Source organism: Augochlora pura, chromosome 10 (assembly GCF_028453695.1).
Source record: "Augochlora pura isolate Apur16 chromosome 10, APUR_v2.2.1, whole genome shotgun sequence".
Classification (NCBI taxonomy): Eukaryota; Metazoa; Arthropoda; class Insecta; order Hymenoptera; family Halictidae; genus Augochlora; species Augochlora pura.
This window is the reverse complement of record NC_135781.1, coordinates 15,568,328-15,594,094: the sequence shown is the minus strand read 5'-3', so window position 1 is coordinate 15,594,094 and position 25,767 is coordinate 15,568,328. Positions and strand designations below refer to the sequence as shown.

At 37.1% G+C, this 25,767-nt stretch overlaps 3 protein-coding genes across 3 annotated transcripts in view; 1 reads left to right on the top strand and 2 right to left on the bottom strand.

Annotated features, from left to right (window-relative positions):
* The window catches only part of LOC144475568 (protein Fe65 homolog), a 290,011-nt gene that overhangs the window by 35,510 nt on the left and 228,734 nt on the right, over nt 1-25,767 (top strand). Inside the window, exon 2 of the mRNA XM_078191582.1 lies at nt 13,315-13,372. The gene's annotated coding sequence lies outside the window, so the exon portion shown is untranslated. The remainder of the gene's footprint in view (nt 1-13,314; nt 13,373-25,767) is intronic.
* On the bottom strand, nt 2,409-4,974 carry LOC144476145 (cytochrome P450 9e2-like). Its single transcript, XM_078192770.1, has one exon. The coding sequence runs from the start codon at nt 4,927-4,929 to the stop codon at nt 3,424-3,426; it is 1,506 nt and encodes a 501-aa protein (XP_078048896.1). The 5' UTR covers nt 4,930-4,974; the 3' UTR covers nt 2,409-3,423.
* On the bottom strand, nt 10,725-12,397 carry LOC144476249 (cytochrome P450 9e2-like). Its single transcript, XM_078192951.1, has one exon. It carries the CDS (start codon nt 12,334-12,336, stop codon nt 10,831-10,833), a length of 1,506 nt encoding a protein of 501 aa, XP_078049077.1. The 5' UTR covers nt 12,337-12,397; the 3' UTR covers nt 10,725-10,830.

The following is a 25,767-nucleotide window of genomic DNA, read 5'->3' as shown; positions in this document are numbered from 1 at the left end:
CCACTCTTCTAAAAGCGTCGCTTTTAGATCATTTTTATTTTTAATTTCACTTTTTCGAACTTTGAAATCTAAAATATGCCAAAGATTTTCTATCGGGTTAATATCTGGCGATTGAGGCTGTTATTATTATAATGGTTATTGTGCATTGTACAATAACTTTTTTTTGTTTTCCTTTGTTTTCCTTGGCGTTGGCTTCGGGTCGTTGTCCTGTTGGAATCAAAACGATTCGTTTATGCCCATTTTCTTGCACTCATTAACAAACTATTTTGCAACACGACGATATAGACGCTTGCATTTATTGTATCGTCAATAAAAGCCAAATTTCCTACTCCATAATATGACATACAGCCCCATACCATGACATGACCACCACCATGTTTTACTGTAGGAATAATATTATTTTTATTAGCAAACCCGAACCGTTTCTCCCTATTCTTCTCATAAATGAACGGCTTTTTTCTCACTGATCTACCATAAATTTTGGCAGAATGTAAAAGACTCGAACTGTTTGGGCTTTCACTTCTTTTCCCGAATATGTTGCGATGTCAACAGCTAAGCTTTTGGCACTTACATAAGGATTTTTTATTGCTTCTTTGATGATATCTCTTCATTCTCTATTGGTAAGTATTTTCGGACGACTTGATCGCGGTTTGTTCTCGACGCTACCAGTTTCCTTAAATTTGTTTTACTACATTTCTTACTGTCGAGAAATTTAAATATAATGAATTTCCGATTTTTCGATGACTTTTACTACTTTTGTGTAATGAAATAATTTCATTTCGTCCGCTCAATGATAATTCGCTCTTCTTCGTAGACACGATTCTTGTTCAAAGTGTAAACACGTACTGATTCTGTTAAATGAGGTAAGAAATTCGTAACAGTAAATTCTATTTATATTTTATATATGTTTCCGTTCCTCAATCCGAAATTGTCGCGTACGAAAGCGAGTAACACTTGCTCTTATAGCAAAATCGTACGTGTGCCAATACTTTTTTGACTCTGGATTTTTCGTTTTCTTGACTTTATTTCCTTACAACAAATATTTGAAACTTCTCAGTAAACATACTATATATGTGCATCAAAAAACACTAATAAACATAGTTAATGTTAATAGATTACTTTATAGTTTAAAGATATTCGAAGGAAACTGGTTGTGCCAATACTTTTTTGACCCACTGTAAGTCGGTTCCACCGGCGCGACACGAAAAAATCTAGATTAGACGTGCGGACTGCATAGTGTTAACCCTTAGCGGACGGCTGGCGGATATAGCCGCCTAAAATACTGCGCGCTCCAATATCCGTCGGCCACAGCGACGCTCGCCCGTCGAGCACCGCCGTCCGCAAAGGGTTAATATTATACTGTTATCTAAGACTTTATTAATCAGAATAATATATTAATTATCTTAATTATAATATACTATAATAATTAATATACTATTATAATATAATAATTATTATAATACTATCTGTTGCGACGGCAACACCGAAGGTCGAAAGTGCCTAGCCATCCCTATAGTCATTAAGCCATAAACATGCGAATCGACCGACAATAGGTAAAAAATCTGACGAACGACGACTAACGAAATCACTTTACGACTACCGTACTTAACGAAACTCGACTCGACGAACGGACAACACGTGCGACAGACCTACAGTACCGTTGCACGGACAAACATTCATCAATTTTACTGTAACAAAGAAGACGACACAAAGCAGAACTTTCTACGAAATTTCCCACTCCTCATTCCAAGTTTCTTGCGACACACCCACCTTCAATCAAAAACACTTCATTTCCTCCATCAAAAAGTACTCTCCACCAATCAATGCAAAACCGAGGTGATAACAGACGGAACATGACGAACGAAAGACAAATCACAGCAACCATTCATACATAACGCATTCATACTAAGAACACAGTAATCATTCAAACATAACGCATTCATACTAAGAACACAGTAATCATTCAAACATAACGCATTCATACTAAGATCACATCAAACATTCATACATTACGTATTCATACTACGATCAACTTAACAGTCAAACATAACGCGTCCAAACAAATTCAGAAATCGTGAATAGTATACTTGTACAGTGTTGTTAATAAAGTGTAGATAGAACAACCACGCGTCTATATCACTACGGCATTGTACCAAACGCGTACACACAATCCGGCCTTACAAACCGGATCATCAGCAAACCCGTACACAACACTATCTATATTCATCATTATGTAGATAACCACCTTATTCAAAAAATTACAGTACAAAATCAAAAGAGGAGCATAATATGTTAATTTAATATGAAGTCCTGGCCATCTTGGTCTTACCTGCGACGAAACTGTGAACAAAGCTGCCAATGGAATTTGCAAAGTTATATCATGGGACAAAAAGTGGAAAACCTGCTAATCGAATTAGAAAATCTTTATTTGAAAATGTAACATAATAGCAAAAAACAAAATTGATTCTTTCAAATTTTTTCGTTCTACAACATTAGACCGTTGCGACCCTTAATCAATATCTATTAAGTTAATATATTTATAATATCAACACGAATACAACATCAACTCTTTAAAATATTTACATGAAATGAAATAATTCGACAGAAATTTACCTTCCCCCGAGTTTTACACAGAAATCTTAATCTTCCAATAGAACTACTAGAAATGACAATATAAATAGACAAGGAAATGTATTCTTCCAATAGGACACTCGTTTACGGTCGTGTTATTGCTATCTCAACTGAATAATTCTGTGGGGCGCAAGCAGCGTTACCAGATTCAACTCGGACTTATTACTGTCTGTTGAGGTCATTGCATAGTTATCTTTAATGCAGCACAGATTCAGATAGCCTACGCTCACTGGAACTGATAACCTATTTGTGGCGCGCTGAGAAATAAGTGAATTTGGAGGAACGAGAAGCAGAAAAAGAGAGGGGGGACTGTTTCGTCCCGGGCCCGCTAGTGAACTGGTCAGTAAGGCTTCTTAGCGGGCCCTGCCTTAGACAGAGATAAGGACAAGAATGGTTTCGATGTACATATACAAATCGGGACGGTTTTAGGTAGTTGAGGGAAGGGAATGGCGAAGGTAGTCGACACATATCTATAAAATATACAACAAGGCGAAATTTCTCAACTTACAACCCAATGAATTTTAGGCGCTGTTGAAAAATCATTTATATCGACCGTACAGTTCTCAATGATTGCAAGGAAAATCTAATATGAGGTGAGACAGAATCAGAAATAATAATCGCAAGAAAATAACTATACAATTGTTGAACGGTTAAACAAATACGTCGTGTCATTTTTATTGCAAATAAATTCTTCGTAATGGATTCTTCGTAATGAATTTTTCGTAATAAATTCTTCGATTACATTTAAAATATAGAAAGAAGTATAAACAGAGAGCGGACATAACAAATACTTTACACTTTCGAAACCTTAACCCAAATACCGGTAATAGCCTCGGTAAGAAAATGATATTGGGACAACTTCAAAGGAACCGTAGTTTTTGGCGACAACTCAATCTTAAAATTGTTCAAGAAAGTAGCCAAGCAGACTTTCATCATTAACATAGCCATCCTCATTCCGACGCACATGCGCGGACCCTCTCCGAATGGAAGAAAAGTCATCTTCTCGATCTCGTGCTTCCTCTCGTCGCTGAACCGATCTGGATCGAATTCTTCCGGATTGCTCCAGTACTGAGGATCACGGTGTATAGCGGTAATCGGTATATACACTTCCATACCAGGTTTCATGTTAGCACTCAATCCATCCGAACCGACCAGTTCGCACTCATTAGTACACACTTTCCTTAGGAAAGCTAGAACGTTGTAACGACGTTCCGACTCACTCATCACTTGCTCCATGTACTTGAACTCCCTCAGAGAGTCGTAGGTTAGTACTCCGTCGTTTTTAGCGAGCGTAGCACGAATCTCCTCCCTCACCTTCTCCTGAACCTCGGGATACCTGGCTAAATGGTAACCAATGAAAGCAAGCGTCACCCTGCTGGTCTCGAATCCGTCGAAGAAAAGGGAGAGTGTGTGGGCCGTGATGCGCTCCTCGTTCATTTCTCCGTCCGCTTGCTCCTGTTCGATCATCAGCTGGAAGAAGTCGTTCTTAGGTGTGGGATCCTTGAGTCTCAAGCCCAAGTTCTCGTGCACGATCCGCCTGAAGAACGCGTCCACACGTTTGTCCAGTAACGGGATTCCGAGGAACGTTGCTAAGTTCGTATTTAGGAACACGAGATTGGTAATGAAAGCGGAAAACAAATTCGGATTGAAGATCATCAGGCCAATCGAGTGAAATGCATTCGCCGGCGGGTTCTTCTCGTAGCTGTACCCTTCGATTCCCAAACCAGCGTTCGCCACAGTCTCAGCCGTGAACCGTCCGAAGAAGTGTTTCATCTCGACCTCGTAGTTATCATTCGACTTCAGCTGCTCCTCCAAGAATTGTTGCTGCTTGTTGCACACCTGCATCATGATGGTGAACAGGTTTTTTAGACGGGCGTTGGAGAACCCGTTGGTAAATCGCTTCCTTCCGTTCTGCCATACTTCGCCGTCGCTGAAGAATGGGTTTACAGCTAGGAGCGGGTCCTTCTTCGGTATTACTGCAAATCCATTTTTATGGAAATTCGCAAAGTTGCTCTGCATGACCGTCTTTAATAGACGCGGCTCGCGCACCACTAGCGCTGGCGTGAGTCCGTCGTATACGCCGTACATGCTGTGTGTATTGCACTTCCTGTACAGGTCTTCCATGTGGTCCGTCATGCTTTTTCTGACCATGTACACGGGCCACATGTGGCCCATCAGTGGCCAGTATCCATTCGGTATCGGGATCTTTCGTCGCTGCCAGTAGGTGTACTTCTTCACAAAGTAAATCACTATTAGTATCACTGCTCCTAGGAGTAGCGTCAATGTTAAATTCTCCATGGGAACGGCTTCGTTTGGCGTGTGCGCGTTCTGATGGTTAAATGTCGACTAATGCGTTGGGCAACGGGAGTCGATTATTGTATTTAAGCTTCGTAGGTTGTGGTTGGGGATGATAACGTCATACGTGTTATCTTTGGAAGTGGGGGACAGACGTCGACGCTAAAAATCGAAACGTTCGAATAGTCGATATAAATCGAACATGCTACTAAAATTAGAAGCGGGTGTCATTAACATCTTATAGACGACGACTTCAGATTTTTCTATTTAACATATGGACTTACACCACTTTCAAAATTAGACAGTTGTAAAAATCGTTTAATTTCAATTTTGAAAAATCGAATACCACTTAAAATATACTTCATATTAATCCAATTTTGTTAACAAATAATGACACGACATAAAATAGAAGCAGTATTTTTACTTTTAGACGCTAATTACATTGTTAAAATTACAAGATATTGATAATATTTACTTATGTTCTGCATGTGACAGTGTTTCGAAATATGCGTGATGCACCGGTGGTATATAAGATAATAACTGCTTGATGTGTTTATATTTTTCATAAGTAATAGGCCTGGCATCATAGTACAAAGGCGCCAGGGCGATTTTTTTTCAAATTTTAGCGGCCTTCCAGGACGTGTAGGTGATAAATGTATAGTTTTAAATTCTTTGTCCTTCATCGATGTTTTATATAAAATAGTGTATGGTGCACTTTTGAGAAACCTCATCCAACATATTTGCAATCAATTTACCTGTTCCCCATTAGTGTTTATTCTGATCTGTTTTCTAATAGCATTTTGAAGATTTTTTATTGAAACGAAATTCTCTCGTTTCATTTCATGTAAAATGAATTTATCATGTTGACACGTAATATGACGCATAATATAAAACAAATGTAAAATAACAGGCTACTGATCGGCAACAATCTGCTAAGCCACCTACCTCTCTCTATTGGACTTACACCACTTTCATGATTGATGATTATGCAATTTCATTTATCGACCAATTTTAAATTATACAAAACATGGGAATTTTTTAAGAAATTGATTTACGTGAAAATTATAGTACGTAGTCAATGCACTACGACACCTTTCACGCTGCGTTGATTATCATTTAATTGTCCTCAACATTTTTCCGTCCGCGTGTCTCACAAAAATATCTTCGCTTGTCGCCGGCAGCACTGATTCTGATTACTTCACTTGTCACCTTTGTCGCGAAAGGTTAACGGAAAATTCTAAGTTGTGAAGCTTTACTAATCTCATCGTTAGTTCTCATGAGAATGCGAAGATATACGTATGCAAGTAAATGTAAAATTTGTTTAGCTTATATATTTGTGCGTTACGCCACTATGGTATCGTCGGCTAACGACATAGTGTTAATAGGATTAGATAATTCTTTTTTTGGGTTGCCTTCATTTACTTCCTTTTCTAGACTTTGAAATGATTGATATTCATATTGAAGTGGTGACCATTCTCGTGCAACAAATTTTCCAGACGTTTAACAATTACGTAATATTATTAAATATATGAAACAAGCAGCTTTGAAACAAATAAATGTACAGAGGGTAGAAACTGCTTCGGATCTTAGTGTCAGAAATCGTTTACATGGGATGGGTTTTTCATTTACGAAAGCCAAAATAAAACCATGCCTTACAAAGAAGCATAACAGGGAACATTTATTATCGTGTGAAGATGATGCTCATTGGAGGATGAACGACTTGCAGAATGTGATATCCAGTAATGAGTCACGTGTATCTATTGGCACAAATACTGCAAGATTAGATTTACAATGTTATATAGACGGCCGACCATTTTCATAACTGTACTGTTGACGATGTTTATAACAATTCTGAACATCAATCAGCAACATTTCAGAACAGTTATGGAAATATTTCTTACAGATACAATAGTATTTTTGTTTGATCTTAATTTAACAGTAATATGTTTTATGTAATTATCGAAAACTGATAAAGTCGAAAACGATTAAGTGATCTATTTAAATACTCAGGATCAAATTCAGACTACTGCGCTTGTCGCCGGCCGTTCTTAACCCCTTGCCTTACGATTTGATTTCCAACTGTGCGGGCCCAAAGTCTTGTTTATGTTTGGTCCGGTAGACTTACCACGTCTTTGAGACGTTTTGTTTATGTTTGGCCCCGAAAAACTATCACGTCTCTCATACGTCATTGTAAGCTAAGGGGTTAAGGTTATCGGGAGATTAGAAATTATCAAGTTTTACATATCTCATCGTTAGTTCTCATGAGTTTTCAATCCTGTCTTCCTATTTTCATGAGATTTCGAAAATATACATATGCAATGTCAAATTTGTTTGATTTATATATTTCTGTATTCACATTTTCTTTGGTAATTACTCAGTATTTTTCTTTTAGATGATACGAAGTAAAATAATCTCAGAGATGTAACGCAACTCCACAAGACTTGCACATTAAATTTGTTGTCCTTCTTTGTTTGATTTGAAACGTACATGGCGGTTTCTTCGTTTTCTTTTGTTAGATTCAGAAACGAATATTAGTTGGTGGTGCTGTTTTAACTGACAGGAAAATCTATCGATCGCATCATCATGGGATACACGCGATGCAATAGTGACCTCCCAGTTTTACTCAGGAGTAGGTACATGATTTTTTTACACGATTATACACTTTCAATAAAAAAAATCATAAAATTAGTGATTCTTGTGCTCTGTATTAAAATGTTGACATAGTATATAGGGTAGTAACTAAGAAATTGGTCTGCCTGATCCATTCCCTTCATGTATTTATTAAAGTCAATTCCACTTTCAAGTCTTTTTATTGTGTAATTTGTTTTTTCATCATATTCATCGAATTCATCAAATGAATGGATTGATCGTATTCATTAAATTTTGCAATTTGTTCATCGTGAATAATCGTATCTTCTCTTTCGTCTGCCGTAATGAAAGGGTATAAGTACTTATAAAAACAAAAAACTTGCTGACGTGAGTAACTTATTGTTACTTAAACAAGACAACAACAGAACACCACGCCATTGTTACGAGCCGAGGGCTAAGGCAGTCGTGCGTGACCGAATTATCTTCATATGGTTTCGTGTGATCAGACGTGTGGGAAAAAATATGTGACGCCTAGTATCTAATGCAGGGGACTCTCTGTTTATGGGAAATTTCTGGCAGTGACGTAGAAATCGTCGAAAGGGAGGAAAAATGTTCGTGTGTTGCACGGAGACAGATTTTGAAAGAAACGGTGGGATAGGTCCGTACATAACATCATATTGGACGTTACCATGCGCGTTACGCCTCTCTCAGGTGTTGCCGGCAGGCGTATCTGGCGATAATTACACCACTGTGGCGATGCCGGACAGCATAGTGTTAATAAGAACAAGTATATTTATATTTTATTTTATGGTATATTTGCAAAATTATATTTATAAAGTAGTTTTAGCGAAACCAGCGAGTTGGAAATTAAGAAAACAATTTTGTTCATCAATATGTCTACAATGCTTTTTTATACTGGTAATTATAAATATAGTATCTCTTATGCATATACTTCTACTACAAGTTACGTAAACAGAATTCGATATTTTCATTAATTCTTGAGCAGTTTTTGAAGCTATTCGTTCAAATACGACTCTATTCATTTAATGAAAACAAAAAATTATAATACAAAAAATTTAATACATAAATTATAATACAGAACTAAAACAAGAACACATTAAGTCAAAATGGATTCCTGGTCATGGATTTACCGGCGATGGAGCTATCGATAAAAGTGCTAATGGAATGTGCAAACTCATAAAAAATCTTTATTAAAAAATTTATCATAAACATATAGTACACCATTTGGACTGATCGAAACCGAACGAAAAATCTGTCCTACTAGAATTTTTAAAAGACTGCTTAATTTTTGATATTCTGTTCGGTCTAAGACCAAACACGAGATAACCACGGTCGGCTGCGATAGCCGAACCATTCAACGCGACAAGACTAGTCCCAAAATTATCGGGTGTCATCGGACACCGCTTCGAAATCTCCATGAGCAAACCTATTGACAGGACAATATTCAAACCATTGTTTTCCAAACCTTTTCATATCCGTCGTATCAATAAACTAAACACAGTTTTTCCAAATCACATCCCTACTCCGACGACCAAATTGCACCACCCACTCACCAATCAGAGACCTTTTTCACCCCGTATAGATATTAAGGCAACCAGTAGAAAAATCATAAAAGTCGACGTTATACACGACACGAGACGGAACCGACAGAACACAAAAGACACTCGCTAAGAACACATCAAACAACAGTCTCTCGCACAGAATACCTCGAATATAATTTGTACGATCAAGTCTAAAAATATATAAATTTGATACTATTCCTTCGTTGAATTTCGATCTAACTAGGAGTCGTTACATTATAACCTTGTTAAAGCTCCGAGTATCGTCGCGAGCAAGCGAAACGGGATTTACGATCCCGCGAAATTCGGCATACGGATTTGCGATATTTCGGCGCGTTACATATGCAATGCGACCATATTCAAACAAACTATAAATAAGTATATTATAAGAACATAATCTATTCGTGTAAATTTTGTGAAAAAGATATTTCACTTTGAATCCGAAATATCCGAATCATAAACTATAAAATACATTATAATCGTCAATTTAACTTGTCTCCTATAATACACAATAATAAGATAGCAAAAAAAGTAAAATTAATTTATGATAACTTATGCGCCTTATAATATTGACTCCTCAAATTTCTTAATTAAAACCCATAATTTGAATGTTTTTGTAATATTGCATATCAAAATGACTGGTCTTTAGAAAAAAAAACATAGTGGTGTTTCCACAGGTTTTTCACCTTTATAAATGGCAAAAAAGTTGAATAATATCAATTGTAATAAAGAAGTAGATTTACAGACATTATCAATTAATCGAACGCTTAATTGTTTATAGAAACTTCGAGCGTCGAGTTCGCACTTACAGATAGCCAAGTGTCCAGGACCCAAGGAGAACCTTATCTAAAACCCTAAGTGCATATACAATTCCAAGGGTCGTTTCTGTACTATATCAGAATCATGATTTTCCCGGAATCTTGTATTCTGTCCCGAAAAAACGTTGCACTACCTACCAATTGTTGTAGCTGCTCCAATGTCATTTCAACACAGAGAAACATGTACCAGTCATTTTGACTGGCACTGGCATAAGCGTCAATAACAAAAAATATATTTATTACGAATACATATAAAATAATATAAAGTTCATAAAACTGATTCTTCAGTTATGGTTACAAAAGTCATGATATAATTTCGTAAAGAAAATGTTACATGCAGTAGGAATTTTGAATTGAAATTGCAAAACCAGTTGTTTTGACTGGACTGGTAAATCTAGCGTTAAAAAATAATACTATTATCGCTTCGGAATACTTACGTCACATGAGAAGATGATACATCAATTTCAATTGCTTTTAGCTTTACGAACAATGTGACTGTTTCAATAGGGTTATTAGTTTGCGAACGTGTCATAGGTATCTCAAGTGAATAATTCTGTGGCGCACAAGCGGCGATACCAGATTTAACTCAGCGTCATTACCGCTTGTTATGGTCATGCATAGTTATCTTTGCTAACGCACACATCCACATCGTGCATGTTTCCTAAAAGTGATAAACCCATGTACGACGGACGATGCCGCGTGAATTTCATAAACATATAAACTCAATGAAATCTACGATCTATTAAGTCGTCGTTTACAAAAAAGTGAACAGGTTTTAATGATTCAAAGGAAAGTTCAATACATGAAAATGTAAAGTTCATGTTACTTTTATTGCAGATCACTTCTAAATTCTTTGACTACGCTTAAAGTATTAAAAAAAAAAACAGTACAAACTTAAAACGAAGTTAACAAATATTTTACACTTTCGAAATTTTAACCCAAGTACCGGTAATAGGCTCGGACAGGAAATTATATTTGGACCATTTCAACGGAACTGTAGTTTTCGGCGACATCTCTAACTTGTAATTGTTCAAGAGAGTAGCTAAGCATGATTTGATCATTAACATAGCCATTCTCATGCCAACGCACATGCGAGGGCCCTCCCCGAATGGGAGAAAAGTCATCTTCTCGATCTCGTGCTTCCTTTCCTCACTGAACCGCTCTGGATCGAACACTTCCGGATCATTCCAAAACTCTGCATCACGGTGCAGAGGGTACATCGGTATAAACACTTCCATGCCAGGTTTCATGTGTACACTCAATCCATCTGAGCCGACCAGTTCGCACTCATTAGTACACACTTTCTTCATGTAGATCCCAACGGGGTAGTGACGTTGCGACTCGCTTATCACTTGGTCCATGTACTTCAACTCCTTCAGAGCTTCGAACGTTAGTACGCCTCTGTTCTTAGCCATTATCGTACGAATCTCGTCCCTCACCTTCTCCTGAATTTCGGGATACAGGGCCAAATTAAAGCCGACGAAGGCAAGCGTCAACCTGCTGGTCTCGAATCCGTCAAAGAAAAGAGAGAGTGCGTGAGAGGTGACCCTCTCCTCGTTCACTTCTCCTTCTGCTTGCTCCTGTTCAATTATCAGCTGGAAGAAGTCGTGCTTAGGTGTGGGATCCTTGAGTCTCAAGCCCAAGTTCTCGTGTACGATCCGCCTGAACAACGCGTCCACACGTTTGTCTAGTAACGAGATTCCAAGAAGGATTGTTATGTTCGATTTTAAGAACGCTATATTGGTCATGAATGCGGTGAAGACATTCGGGTTGAAGAGCATCAGACCGATCGAGTGCATAGAATTTGGCGGCGGGTTCTCCTCGTAGCTGTACCCTTCGATGCCCAAACCCGCGTTCGCCACGGATTCGGCCATGAACCGTCCGAAGAAGTGTTTCAGCTCGACCTCGTACTGGTCATTCGACTTCAGCTGCTTCTCTAAAAACGCTTGCTGTTTCTTGCACACCTCGGTCATGGCGGTGTACAGATTCTTCAGGCGAGCGTTGGAAAATGCGTTGGTTAATCGTTTCCTTCCGTGCTGCCACGTTTCGCCAACGTTGAAGAACGGGTGTATAGCTAATAGAGGATCCTTCTTCGGCGATATTTCTATTCCATTTTTGTTAAAGTTTGCAAAACCGCTCTGCATGACAGTCTTTATTAGATGCGGCTCGCGCACCACCAGCGTTGGCGTGAGTCCGTCATACAGGCCGAACATGCTGTGTTTGTTGCACTTCCTGTACAGGTCTTCGAAGTGATTCGTCATGTTTTTTGTGACCGTGTACACTGGCCACATGTGACCTAGGACCGGCAAGTATCCATCAGGTATCGGGATCTTTCGTCGCTGCCAGAAAGTGTACGTCTTCACAAAGTAGACTACAAGTAGCACGATCGCTCCGAGGAGGAGTGTACATGTTGAACTATCCATTATAGCGTCTTATGCGCAGTTGCGAGCTGTCTAATGGTTGAGCACTGACTACTGCGTTGAAAACAAGAATCGAGTGGTGTCTATATTCCTCATACGTGGAGTCCAGGGACAATAGTCTTGATACCTAGGTGATGTGATGTAATGTGGTAGAGAGAGGCGGCGGTGCTAAAAATAGAAGCATTCTCATCATTGAAGTTGATCACATACACTAATGCAACCGTGTTACCGTAGTCTCTCATTAATGATGTTCTTTGAATTCCCCGTATCTCATATATTTGCTGTGTACATATGTTGACCGTAGTTGCAGCGTAGATTGATATGAATGATTTAGAAATTCTTATTTCGCAATTACCGAAACCGTAACAATTTCGCGATAAATTTATGGAAGAGTTCTTTGTATAGTATTATTAAGTTAGAAAGTAGTTTTGAAACTTAAATTATTGTCGCATTTTTATGCAATCTAGTTATATTGGTATAAGACTAATTGCCATTTTGATTTGTCATTGTAAACGTTTTAAAGTTGAACCAAATAACTTGAAAATGAGTAAAAATGATTAGAAAAAATTGCACTTGGCTGGTGTGATAAAGAAATTAATAGATTATGTTTTCTGAACTTTTATATCTGAGATTGTTATGAATATTTAAACATTATGTTTTATAGATTTTGGTAACTTAGATATATATTAAAATAGGCTCAGATAAAAGAGTTGCAAAGTCATTTTTGAATATCTGTATCATTTCAATCAAATTGCAATGTTTGCGTAATATTTTTACTTTTTACATTTTATTTAATTAATCAAGGTTTTATCTTAAAGTTAACATTCGATTCACTACTAGCTTGTGAATACCAAAGTCAGAAATAAACTCGACGTGTTTCATAACAACAGCGATAATGAAATGCAAAACCATTTTATAGTAAATTGATACGTTCCTCTATCTGCATGTCATATAAATTAACAACTATACTGTTTGTTACAGATATACTTCATTTTAATGCAAACACCACCACGGACCGATGACCTTTATGAACACTTTGGTAAATATCTTTTTAAATCATATCCTACATTATGAACTATTGTGCATTGAATTAAAATGTATTTTCGGAACCACAACAATAGACTCTTTTTTACCTTTATTTCGGGATGCATCGTGCGATTGCTTCATTCTCGTCTTAAGAGAATATTAATACAATTAAATAATATTTTTTTTTTAATATTTATTTTGAAATATCAGCTGGTATCTTTGCAATACAGATTTGTTAGAGTGCCCCCAAAAAACAATTTCTTTAGATTTGAGGAATTTACAATCAAAAGTGATTTGACGAAGGAGAACACAGATATTGCAGATATCGCAGATAAAAGAACAGTATTCCGCATGGTGTCTATTGAATTTTTAAATAATTATAGGAACGTATTGCAGTGTATTTAAATGAAACAGCTATAATTCTACATATAACGTATGACATTTAAAGTATCAATCGATAATATTTTCGAAACTGTAGCTCTACAAAATATTTTCAGTCAGATATGTGTGCAATTCATTCTAGGTCAAATTCATTGACCTATAACGTCGTTGGTCTTTCAACGTATTCCAAGATCATTTATTGTCATTTAGAACTTACCGTGGTTTTTCGTTGAGTTGATTCTCAGCATCGGACAAACTAATACTTATATATATCCTTGAGTTTACAAACAGGAAATCTGTTGTTAGCAGCGTCTTACAATATCTTGAGACATGAAGTATTTACATATCATTTGTATAATGACTTAATTGACATTTATTGCTCTCTTTGGATGAATAAATTATTAACGCTGTCATCGTATGTGCTTGTCGCGATTAGACTATCTTCGAAATTGTACTTCATTTTATTAAAAACGGCATTGAAGCTCCATTAAATTAATACTTGGATTCATTTTATAATACAGTGTAGTATCGGAGTAACAATGTTTACGTTATTTTTTTGTATGCATGCCTATGGGAAATAAGTAATACGCTTTATGCACTATTTACTTTATTGCAAAATAAAGGCGAAACTTTTATAAATCGTAATAAAAAGTGAATCCGTGTAAACAACCAGATGACAATGACTGTAACTGCAAGAGCCTTCCCTTCCCCTATAACCCTTTTGACCGCGAGAGAGACAATCATTTCCTTAAGCCTAAACGTGGATGCCCGTGAACAACGTTTGTATTACATAATTGAGTTCAAACAATTTGATAAAATTTTTATAACAATTTAACAAAAACAAAGAGTAATTAAATGAACTAAAGAGGCGCAAGAGAACCGAAATGCGGCGAACAGAATTTCGCTCGCGCAAAGTTTTCCTGTCATTTGCTCGGTAGTATATTGTGATTTGTTCTGAAATCGAGAACTTTATGTGGCATGACCTAATAGTAGGAGTCGGTTCGTAATTTATCCTCCTCCCACAATGATACATACCGGGAACTGCCGCTGCCAAGCTAATGGCTGGGCTCCGCTAACTCTGTTCGTTTTCACACTATGTAGGCGGAACTATCGGAAAACTGTTTTGTTTCCTCAGGAACTCTTCCCGCTCCGTCTCGGGGTATACTCTGCCGCCCTGTGTATCAGAGATAAGTAACGAAAGAGCGGAAGTAAGAATGTTCAAACTTCGCGCGCAGTTTATCCTGGAATTATCGATAAGAATTTAGATGCTTGGTCGGACGAATGTAATGGCTCTTCGTCGTCGAGCCTTATTCGTTTAGAATCTCGTGAATTGATTTCCCCGGTCCCACGCATCATGCGTCATTCATGACTACGATCGATAACGAATAATGTTCCGGAACCTCCGGTTGTCAAATGTGCTCTTCTGTACATTTATATGCGTCGGTATTCTCGTGAATGTGATCCAAAATTGCAACGAGTATATGTGCGCATATTCAAAACTCTGTTTTGTTACATGTTTACATTACCACAATGAATTCTTTGGTAGCATTTTCGATAATGACACTATGCGATAGTGTTGAGGGGTTATATGAAATAAAAGCCTTGTGTAGAGTAAAACTTGTGTAAATGACTGTATTTAAAGGAAGACTGAAAAATGCGGTAGAAGAAATATAAGTATACCGATAGGTGCACGATATTGTTATGCTGTGAAGGAAGAAAGGATGAAAGGTCTCTCGAGAAAATATCCTTCTTCTTCTTAATAACGTGGAGTTTTAATGGAGTAGGTCACAAACAGAATGCACAAGAAAATTACTTCACCAGTTTATAGATCTGCACTAGGCTAATGCGGATTCCAGAGTCCCCCTCATTTTGGGTTCTGCCTCCTTTTATATCTTTTTAGCGGATAGACTTGGGCCTTGTCGCATTGATTATACGCTATGTAAGTTTCTGATCAATAGACCAAATTTTGGAATTTGGGCAAAACAGGGCTGATTCATCCTGCAGCATGACAATACGAAGACCACTGCACAGAAGAACTGGTAAGCTAGGCCGACAGTACACGTCTCTGTGCCTAGCACACTTACAGATATATGTACAGTGGGTGTAGAAAGTATTCGTACAGCAATCAATTCCAACAAAAACATTATAGAACTTCGTTTATTACAAATAAATGTTAACAAAAAAGATGTGTACATATTCTTTGATATCTTCGGAGCAAATGTCATGAAAAAGAAATTGTTTATTTATAGTGTTTATAAAACTATTAGCAAAAAGCTTAAATGTGGACGGAAATATACGCGAAATAAGTATTCGTACACTTCCAACTTCACAATAACGTCTCTTAATTTTTATACATAAACATAATAAAAATCAACTTATTTGTTATTCTAGTATTTAGTTGGCTTCCCTTTAGATTGTATAATCGTTGTAAGCCTTCGTGACATTGACTGTACTAACTTTCTGGTGATAGTACTAGAAATGTTGTTCCATTCTTGCAGTAGTGCATTTTTTAAATCCTTTTTTGAAGAAATATGGTGATTTCGATTTTTTTCTCCGAGATGACTGCATAAGTGCTCTATGACGTTTATATCTGGAGACTGTGGAGGGATTTTTAACTGATTTGGTACGTTATACAGGATCCATTGCCTTGTATTATAAGCATTATGCTTCGGATCATTGTCTTGTAAAAAGATATAGTTGTCTTGTAGTTGCATTTTATTTGCACTAGCTTGAATATGTGTTTTTAAAATATCGATGCATAATTTATGGTCCATGATGCCATCGATAAAATGTAGGGATCCAACCCCATTCGCACTCATACAGCCCCAAACTGTGACCGATCCTCCGCCATGCTTTACAGTCGCCTGCAAGTTTTCTTTTTCATGCTCGGTATTTTTTTTCCTCCATACCGTACATCGTTCATCTGATCCGAAAATTTACTTTCATCAGTAAATATTACACGGTTCCAATACTCCATTGGAACGTTTACATATTCTTTTGCGAATTGCAGTCGCTTCTATCTATTAGTTTCGTTCACAAAATATTTCTTACGAGCTACTCTGCCATGATATCCTCTATCCCGTAGAAAAGTACGCACTGTACTGCTGCAGACACTGATACTAAGGACACTTTCAAGTTCAGCTGCAATTTTTTCCGCACTAATCTTTGGATATTGTTTTATTTTACGCATTATCCATCGGTCGGTGTATTCATTTATTAATCGTTTACGTCCGCACCTTGCTTTATTCTTTAAAGTTTTTCGATTTTCATATCTGTCAATGATGCCTTGAATTGTAGACTTCGGTCTATTCATAATTTCCGAAATCTCTCGTAATGTTTTACACTTATTATGCAGATTTATAATAATTTTTCTTTCACTTTCAGTCGTTTCCTTTCCTTTTCGTCCTATTTTAGGACTACCAATGTTACCTAACTTAAATATAGAGCACTAGTTGTTCTGACAAGGTCTCTAGACATACTGATGATATTTATGTTGACATTCCATGGATTACCAGATAATTGTCATGTATACTGTAACGGAAAGCGTCATGGAACAGGAACTGTACGAATACTTATTCCGCGTATATTTCCGTCCACATTTAAGCTTTTTGCTACTAGTTTTATAAACACTATAAATAAACAATTTCTTTTTCATGACATTTGATCCGAAGATATCAAAGAATATGTACACATCTTTTTTGTTAACATTTATTTGTAATAAACAAAGTTCTATAATGTTTTTGTTGATATTGATTGCTGTACGAATACTTTTTACACCCACTGTACCTGAATCCTAATAAAAGTTCCGTACTCTGGATGTGAAGATTTTCACAACATACAGAAATTAGTCGGTCTGCTTAACAGATAGACATACAAAGTAGATTTAAATAGCAGAATTGATTCATACTGTTTAGTATTATATACATATCGCGCGTGTGGAATAAAACTTGTGCAATCAATGAAAACAAATTGGTCGATGACAAGAGATAACACGTGTAGTTACAGATATAAATAGTGAATGTGTTGATGTAATAAAATAATAAAAGTGTTCATTGGGTCAATGAGTGATAAGTTGGGTTTGATAAACCTTGACATATCCTTGATAGTTGACATCCTGTGTGGGCATCGCGACAACATTGGCCGCTATTTGTGCGAGATTTGCGAGGCATTAAAAGCAATCGTTATATTTAGTATGACTCGATAAAAATAACAAACATATACATAGTCGGAGAAACAAATTGTTTACATAAATTTCGATAAATGTAGCTTTACAATTCCATTAATGATAAATTAAAAAACTTGAGATCTGTCATCATGGTGGCTAAACCCAACTTTTATAATTTTTAAATGCATAATGGACGTATTTACAATCAAGGATAATATTTATTTCAGAGCTGCGTAAAGCAGTTTTCTTCTTTATTAACACATTACCGTGAAGTCATTCGATCGTAAACATTTCTGTTATTCTAGAGTAATCAAATCTACCAACATTTTTATATTTTCATAACATCAATATTAAACAATATTTATTTTATCTATTTTATTTAATTTATTTATTGTGAAAGTTATCTAATATTTAAACAATTATGTAACAATATTGGAGCTTACAATAGTTCAATGTTAAATTTTGGTTTCTATTATTATTTTGTTTATTTTATTAATCGCGAAAGGTATTTAATATTTCAAAAATTATGTAATAATATTGTAGCTTGCTTACAGTAGTACTAATGCGTTTATTCAATGATAGATAACAAATTATTAGTTACCATGACAACCGACTCATAGGTCAACGATCGAGAGAAAAAGCTGATTTATAAGCTACCGGTCGGTAAAGTGTTTATTCTGAAAGATTTCTGAAACGCTGTAGGCATTCTTCGACTCAGGAATCTCAGCTGGCCCGAATCCGCAAAATGAGCTTCTGCTTACAGTCCCACCGGGTTTACTGCTTCGCTATATTGTTACCTCCGTGTATACCAACCCAGTAGACCGAAGTGTTTAACCTCAGGACAGAATAGTATAGTTTCCGAACCTTGTAGGCGACAGATTTGGAAATAGCGGCAAATGTGTTTGGCATTCTGTGTTTAACAAGTATCGCTGACATATCCATTTCCAGTAAAAGAAAGCATCGAAATCTCTACTGTACCTTTTGTTATCTAATATGGAAAATTGTTAGGTGACGTTCCGAGCAGTATGAGACATTATCCGAATTGTTTCGAATAAATATTGGTTTAAAATAATTATTCGAGCGAACTCTTTTTAGTAGACCATTTGTTCGAATAACAATAATTTGTTAACCATAATAAATTATTCTATCTATGAATTGGAATGATTCTTCATTCGAATAGAAATTCTAGAATTATTTTCATAATAACGCGAATAATTTACGAATGTCAGACTTCCTTTGCACACGGAGAAAGATTATTTAGTTATCCATCAATGATCAATATAACAATTTAAAAAGGAAATACAAACTACTCGATATAACAGTTGAGAAAAAGTAAATCGTCAAAATTAACAAGGAAGAAATTCATGAGTAACCTATGGTAAAACTAAACCCTATAAAATTCTATAGTTTTTATTGAAATCTATTATTTTCCAAATCAATTTCAAAATCAAAATCACTTCTTGCTTAGATGAAATTTTATTCAAATGCAATCTTATTCGAATATATTCCTAGATAAATTTGTATTAGATTGGATATTTATTTGCTAATGTCGAACAAAAAATCGTATTCGTTAATACTTATTACATATTTCTTATTCGTTGTCTAAAAACAATTTTTCGTGATAGATACGTTCTACATAGAGAAGAATTCCCAAGTGCAGCATATATTGTTAGATACAATGTAGCATACATAGTGAGGACGTTGAAGATTTAAGCGTGATCGCTCCTATGAAATTGAACTGGTTCAATCAGTCTACAAGGCTATGGCTTACATTGTTACGAACATGGCCATAACCTTCCATACCAATTAATTCGTTTGAATCTAATACCGGACCGTGTTAGGAGTTTAACAGGGGCGCTGGAGCAATGTGTAGCAATGTGTAGCGGTTGTTAGGTTTATTTAGTTCGTGTTCTGCGACAATTGTTCCGGCAATCAGGCTCCGGTAACGCGTTAATTAAATTTATCATTGAAGAGCATCGACTTGTCCCTGAATTTTGCATTCTTGGGAGTCTGTTAAATGAGGCTTAGGTGTAGACTGCTCCCGATTGGGGATCCTCTCGCCTCGATTCGCCTCTCTGATCTCCGCCAAAGGCAGCCTCTGGTAATTAAGTCGAGCCCACAGCGACGTCGCTTCCATTGTGCAGGGCAAATGGGCTGTTTAGCCCGGATACATGACTCCATCCCCCTATTATTGTGCATGTACCGACGCAATCGATCACCAGCCCTCCCTTATTCGCACCCTCCACCCTCTCGCAAACTCTCGATCTCTTTCGGCTCGTCGACTTAACCTCTGCGGCTCTGGGATCGACTCGGGTCACCAATCTTTGACACATCCAAATTTCGTATTGACTTCGCCGAGGTCACGATTCCAAAAATTCATCTGAACCCCCAAGTGGTCACCACTGTTTCAATATTGCTAGTGAGAACGACGCGTTAAATTGACTCCGTATCAATAATGGCGAAGCGATGTCAAATTGACTCCGCTTCAATAATGATCACTTGATGTTGAATTAACTCCGTAACAATACTAGTACCATTTGTGATGCAGAGTCAATTTGACGTCAAGTCACTATTAATTGATACGGAGCCAAAGTAACCTTAATTCACTAGTATTGGTACGGAATCAAATTGTTTTAAAATCAACATTATTAGTGCGAAGTCAAGTCACTATTATTGTAGTAGTGACAGGGAGTCAATTTATCGTACATCACCATTAACTTGATTAATATAACTTAATTTAATGTACGGAATCCCTCTCAGATTAAATCACAGCAATATTGAGAGATACAGTATTAAAGACAAATTATTTGTAGGAGTGTTAATTTTTAAACAAATATTGTATATATGTAAAATGGGCAGAACTCATAATTATTGACACTGTTAACCATTTGTTCTTCAGCGGTAACCCTGAGGTATCATTAAGAATTGTTACATCACGTTCCAAAATAGTTTTTATATGATCAAATTTGTTTCTGCATGTGTAAATAAAATGATTAAAGGTATATCTGATGCACGAGTCCTAATATAATGAAATTTCATATGCCCAAACTATACACTATCATATAAAATCAAAACACTGTGGGTCGAAAAAACGGTTTTTAATGTAGATTTAATATGACTTCAAGTGCAAAGTATTAAGTCATTTCAGATTTCTTCATGAAATTACAGTTATTTCCAACCTCGGAAAACGTACTTCCATATCATTTTTTCAACATTTTCTCTTAGTTTGTATAAAGAATTATAGAAAGTGATTTTGTTCAGTACTTACAATGTTATGTAAAACCTTTTTTAGAGTCATAGTTAAGTCAGAAATAGTATTGTTATTAGAAATAATAACGCTGTGTCCAAATCATTATAATGCTTTATAAAATCTACATATATGGATTACTATCAGGTATGAATGAGTACTCAAGATATTTTAGGTTAGGATCGGGTCGGGAATTTTTCTCAGGTTCGAGTCGGGTTCCGAAAGTTTGGAATGCTCGGATACCAAAAATTGTTGGCTATTTATTTTGGGACAGATGTAAAGCAATTTTAGGTTAGTTTCGAACAGTTTTAAGATTGATTTAAAACAGATTCAGGACAGATTTAAAGAAGTTTTAGTACAGATGTAGGATCGTTTTAGGATCGATTTAGGACAGATTTACGAAACTATTTAGGCTAGCTTCACGGCGCTTTTATGGTACTTTTAGGGTAGTTTCAGGGTTGTTTGAGGTTACTTTGATGGTAAATATGTCACTTTTAGGGCAACGTTAGGGTTGTTTTATGGTTATGCCAACGTCATATGTGTATGCTAAATAAAATACCCTAAACCACGCAAAAAGTACCCTAAAACTATAATAAAAGTGCCCTAACACTACTTAAAGAGTATTCTAAAAGTATTCAAATGTACCCTGAAAGTGCCCTAAGCGTAATCTAAAATTGCTCTAAAACTACCCTGAAAGTATCCTAAAACTATCCTGAAACTGGCCTAAATCAGTCCTAAAAATGTCCTAAGTCTTTCCTAAATGTGACACAAAGCAACCTAAATTTGTCCTAGATCTGTCTTAAATATATTCTAAATGTGGCCTAAATCGGGACCGTATCTAAAACTGTGCTAAATGTGATATTATGGCCTAAATAAATCCTAAATCTCATCTAAATGTAAATGTCAACTAAATCAGTCCCAAATCTATTTTAACACTGAAATGACAAATTTTCGTGACCTGACGCGAGCCTACGAGAAAAATTCCAGACGCCTGTCCTTGGTAAGCTGCACGTCGGAATTACGTTGTTTTAGTATTTCCAGAATCAAGAATGAAAAACTAACAAGCTTCTAATATATACTACAAAAATTCGTGCAGTAGAGTGTTAAAATCTTTTCCAGTTATAGTCACTCAGAATGTCGATCCCGCGTTATCCACCCTTATTCAGTAAACAACCTGCATACCGCCACGCAGTAAGCTTGTTTACAAATGTTTATAAAAAGACTTTGTGGGTAGCAGGACAGGTATGACCTCCAGAGACGTAAATAATAAAACCGTTTTCAAAACTGTTATCTGTTTGGATTTTCAACTTTGAGTAAACCTTTGTGATTAGTTTTCGTTGACTATTAATCTGAAATGAACTATTAAACTATAAATTTTATTCAGATCCCCAAAGGACATTTTCTAGGAAATCTATCTTGTGAAAAGAAACACAAATTATCCATTGTTAAAATATTTTTGGAAACTATATTACAGTCGACGCTACTATAATCTGATGGTAAATCCGATACCGTGAAATATTTGTCACATGGCATAAGAATTAAATTGAACTATGCTTCATCATTCTGCAAAAATTACATTGCTTTGGGGATGACCAAATACATAATCAACAGTATATTAAACAAAATGTAACATATTACATGCTGTATAAAAGTGTGACGGATCTAACAACCCCATCCGTGCAACAAATTTTGGACTAGCCTTCAGTCAAGCTTAGAGACCGGAGGGGTCAAAGTGGAATGTACTTTCTGTTGCGTTACCAGAAGAAACCGCATTACTTCAGAGATGACCCAATACGTGTTGCACGATGTGATACAGAGAAAGTAGGAGGTTACACGGAATAAGCGAGGAAAGAAGTAACCCGAAACAGACTCGTATATCGCGACGATCGCGACAGAGAAGAGGAGAGAGGTTCCCGCGTCCCGTTGACAAAAACTCGCCCGACAGTGTTCCCCATGAAACCTTAGAAACATGCGCCGGAGGATTTGCGAGGGAACGAGTTTCCAGTTCGACTCGAATCTGGCCGAATGAAACCCGATTCGACGGTGATAATACATGGTGTTCGTTCTCCCTACCTGAAGTACATCCCGACAAACAGACCGGGCAGAGATCACGGGAGGGAGGGAAGCGAAAATATTGTTCCACGAAGATACGTTTCGTTCGCGTTCGCTGCGTGACATGGGAAGGTCTTATGTGTGGGTGTTCTCTTGTGCGCGTCCATCTATCTGTGTGTGTGCTCACGCTGAAGTGTACCTGACTGGCGGATAGGAAATCCAGTTGAAACGAATTCAGGAAAATCCTCTCTGGGGAGTGGACGAAGACTCGTGCTGCTGCTGCCGCTGCTACGTCGAAGAAGATTCTTTCTCTCTCTCTCTCTCTCTCTCTCTCTCTCTCTCTCTTTCTCCTTCTCTCTCTCTCTCCCTGGGAACTCTTTGACACGGGACACTTTAAAAACGTGCGAGGAATATATAAAATACGTCACTTTAGCGATAACAAGTTGCCCTCGACGGGAAGAGTTCCTTTCTTGCCCTCGTGGACGCGAAATTACTTGCCGCCGTTTCGCTCCCGCTCTCTTTTCGGATCTTAATTTAAATCGTGATTTCCTTTCATAAATATTTATCGCGGCGAAAGCAGCGCGAGCGCGCGGATACGAATTGTCTGCCGTCATTTTTTGCTATAGTCGGGATTAAAAAAATCGCGAGCCTCGCGACACCGTTTTGTCCCTGAGAAATACAAGAAACGGACACGCTATAACTTCCGAACGTCGAGCGAAGCCAGTTTTCGCGCGAAACTCCGTTGAACTTTCGCAACACGTCGCGAATACTTTACGTACGTGGGGAGAATGCATCTATCGACCGGGCTCAAGAAAAAGCAGCGCGAAGTGCCGATGATGCCACGCGTGTCTCGACCTATGTAAGACGGATATCGAGCAGCCATCGATGACGCTTTTGTCATTAAACCTCGTTTCCATCGATCTGACGTGGCTCGGGAACCACCTGACGCTTCTGGAATCTGTCTCGTTTCCGGGGAATTACACCGTGTTCACCGCAGATGCACCGATTCGCTGGTGAATAATGGCTTCCCGAACTCCGAAACCTTGTCACGAATTCTTAAGCCAATAAATCAGCCGACGAAGCGCTGTTTCAACGTTGCAAATTCGCCAGAACCGGCGGGTCGATCCCCGAAACTTCACGAGAATAATTGTGTTTCTTTTTTTCCGTGGCCCGTTTGTCGGCATTCGACGGGGATAACGATGATAGAGCAGCGTCCGTCGGTCGAATCGCGATGAGAGATTGTTGATAATTTCTTGGAAATTGAGATTGAGCTACGGATGCTTCGTCGATGGGACCGTCGACAATGGAAGATAATAAGCCGTGATAGGTGCCTCTTAATTCTCCAAGTACTGAGCAACCTTTGAATTGATATTGATGGGTGTATTGGGTTGACCCATAACTTCCACGGATGTTTGCTAAGTTGCCAATCGATCGCTCTGTTACAAAGTGGAGCCACTTAACTACCATTAGATCGCTTCGTGACTGTATCGAAGGCTAGCTTCGCTCTTCGATAATATAGTTCAAGTAATTACAATAACATGTATTCCGGTGACCCGAAAACGAAGTAGAAATCTATGCTAATCACGGTCTTCTTATTCTTTCCGATTATCGATATTTGCTATCGCATTTAAACCGCACAATTTTATAAATAAAAATGTAATTACCAGCGTATTCTTACGCAAAATGAAAATTGTCTTCATCGATTCTTCGAAACTGAAATCATAGAGAAATTTCCTTGTTTTTTTAAATAATTCCGATATGAACAATTTACATTAATGATCCAATGGTTAATATTGGATATATATACATATACAGGGTGTCCCAAATTTTAATGTTCAAACTTTGTCAATGTAGTCTATGGCACAAAGTAAAAAAAAAGTTATGTAAACATAAGTCATATAGAGCTTTATTAAGAAGTTATAAGAAAAATTCAGAAGAGGAATAGTAATCAACTTGCTGTTACTGCGAGCATTGGTTTGAATAGATCAATATAGATATAGATATACATCAATATATAATAGATCAATAATAATGTATAATTAAATTCACTAGTTAATATAATAGTGACTTCTCACTGTTTCAAATTATGGGTCCCAATTATTATCATAAATGCACAAAATAGATAGTCGAGAACATGGTCAACGGCAATTGGAACAACAACAACGGAATTGGAAGAAAGGTGAGGATAATTCAGTGCCAAGTTTTTCTGTAGGAACGTTGAAAGAGTCGGTGCGTGGGTAGGTGAAATTAAGAACGAGCAGGGCCTGCAAATTGCACGATGCGGTCTTGGATGCGCACTTGCGATACTGCAATATCGCTGCCAAGGCAGAGCAGAATTTGAATGATTTATAGCGTTATTCCTTTCTTCGAACCGACTCTACGATAAAATAATAACGATGCTTCTGGTAGCGGTATTATTAGAACGAATTGTTTTCGTTATTGTCCCGAGGTTCCAATACATGGAACATGAACAGAGGAGGGACACGAGTGAAAGATACCATTATTGACGATAGAGCTGAGTAACATCCTTTTTTATCTTTACAATAATTTTTTGTGTACGTTG

Excerpts from the sequence above, each read along its gene's own strand:
- LOC144476145 (XM_078192770.1), bottom strand. The coding sequence starts at position 4,929 with ATGGAGAATTTAACATTGACGCTACTCCTAGGAGCAGTGATACTAATA.
- LOC144476249 (XM_078192951.1), bottom strand. The coding sequence starts at position 12,336 with ATGGATAGTTCAACATGTACACTCCTCCTCGGAGCGATCGTGCTACTT.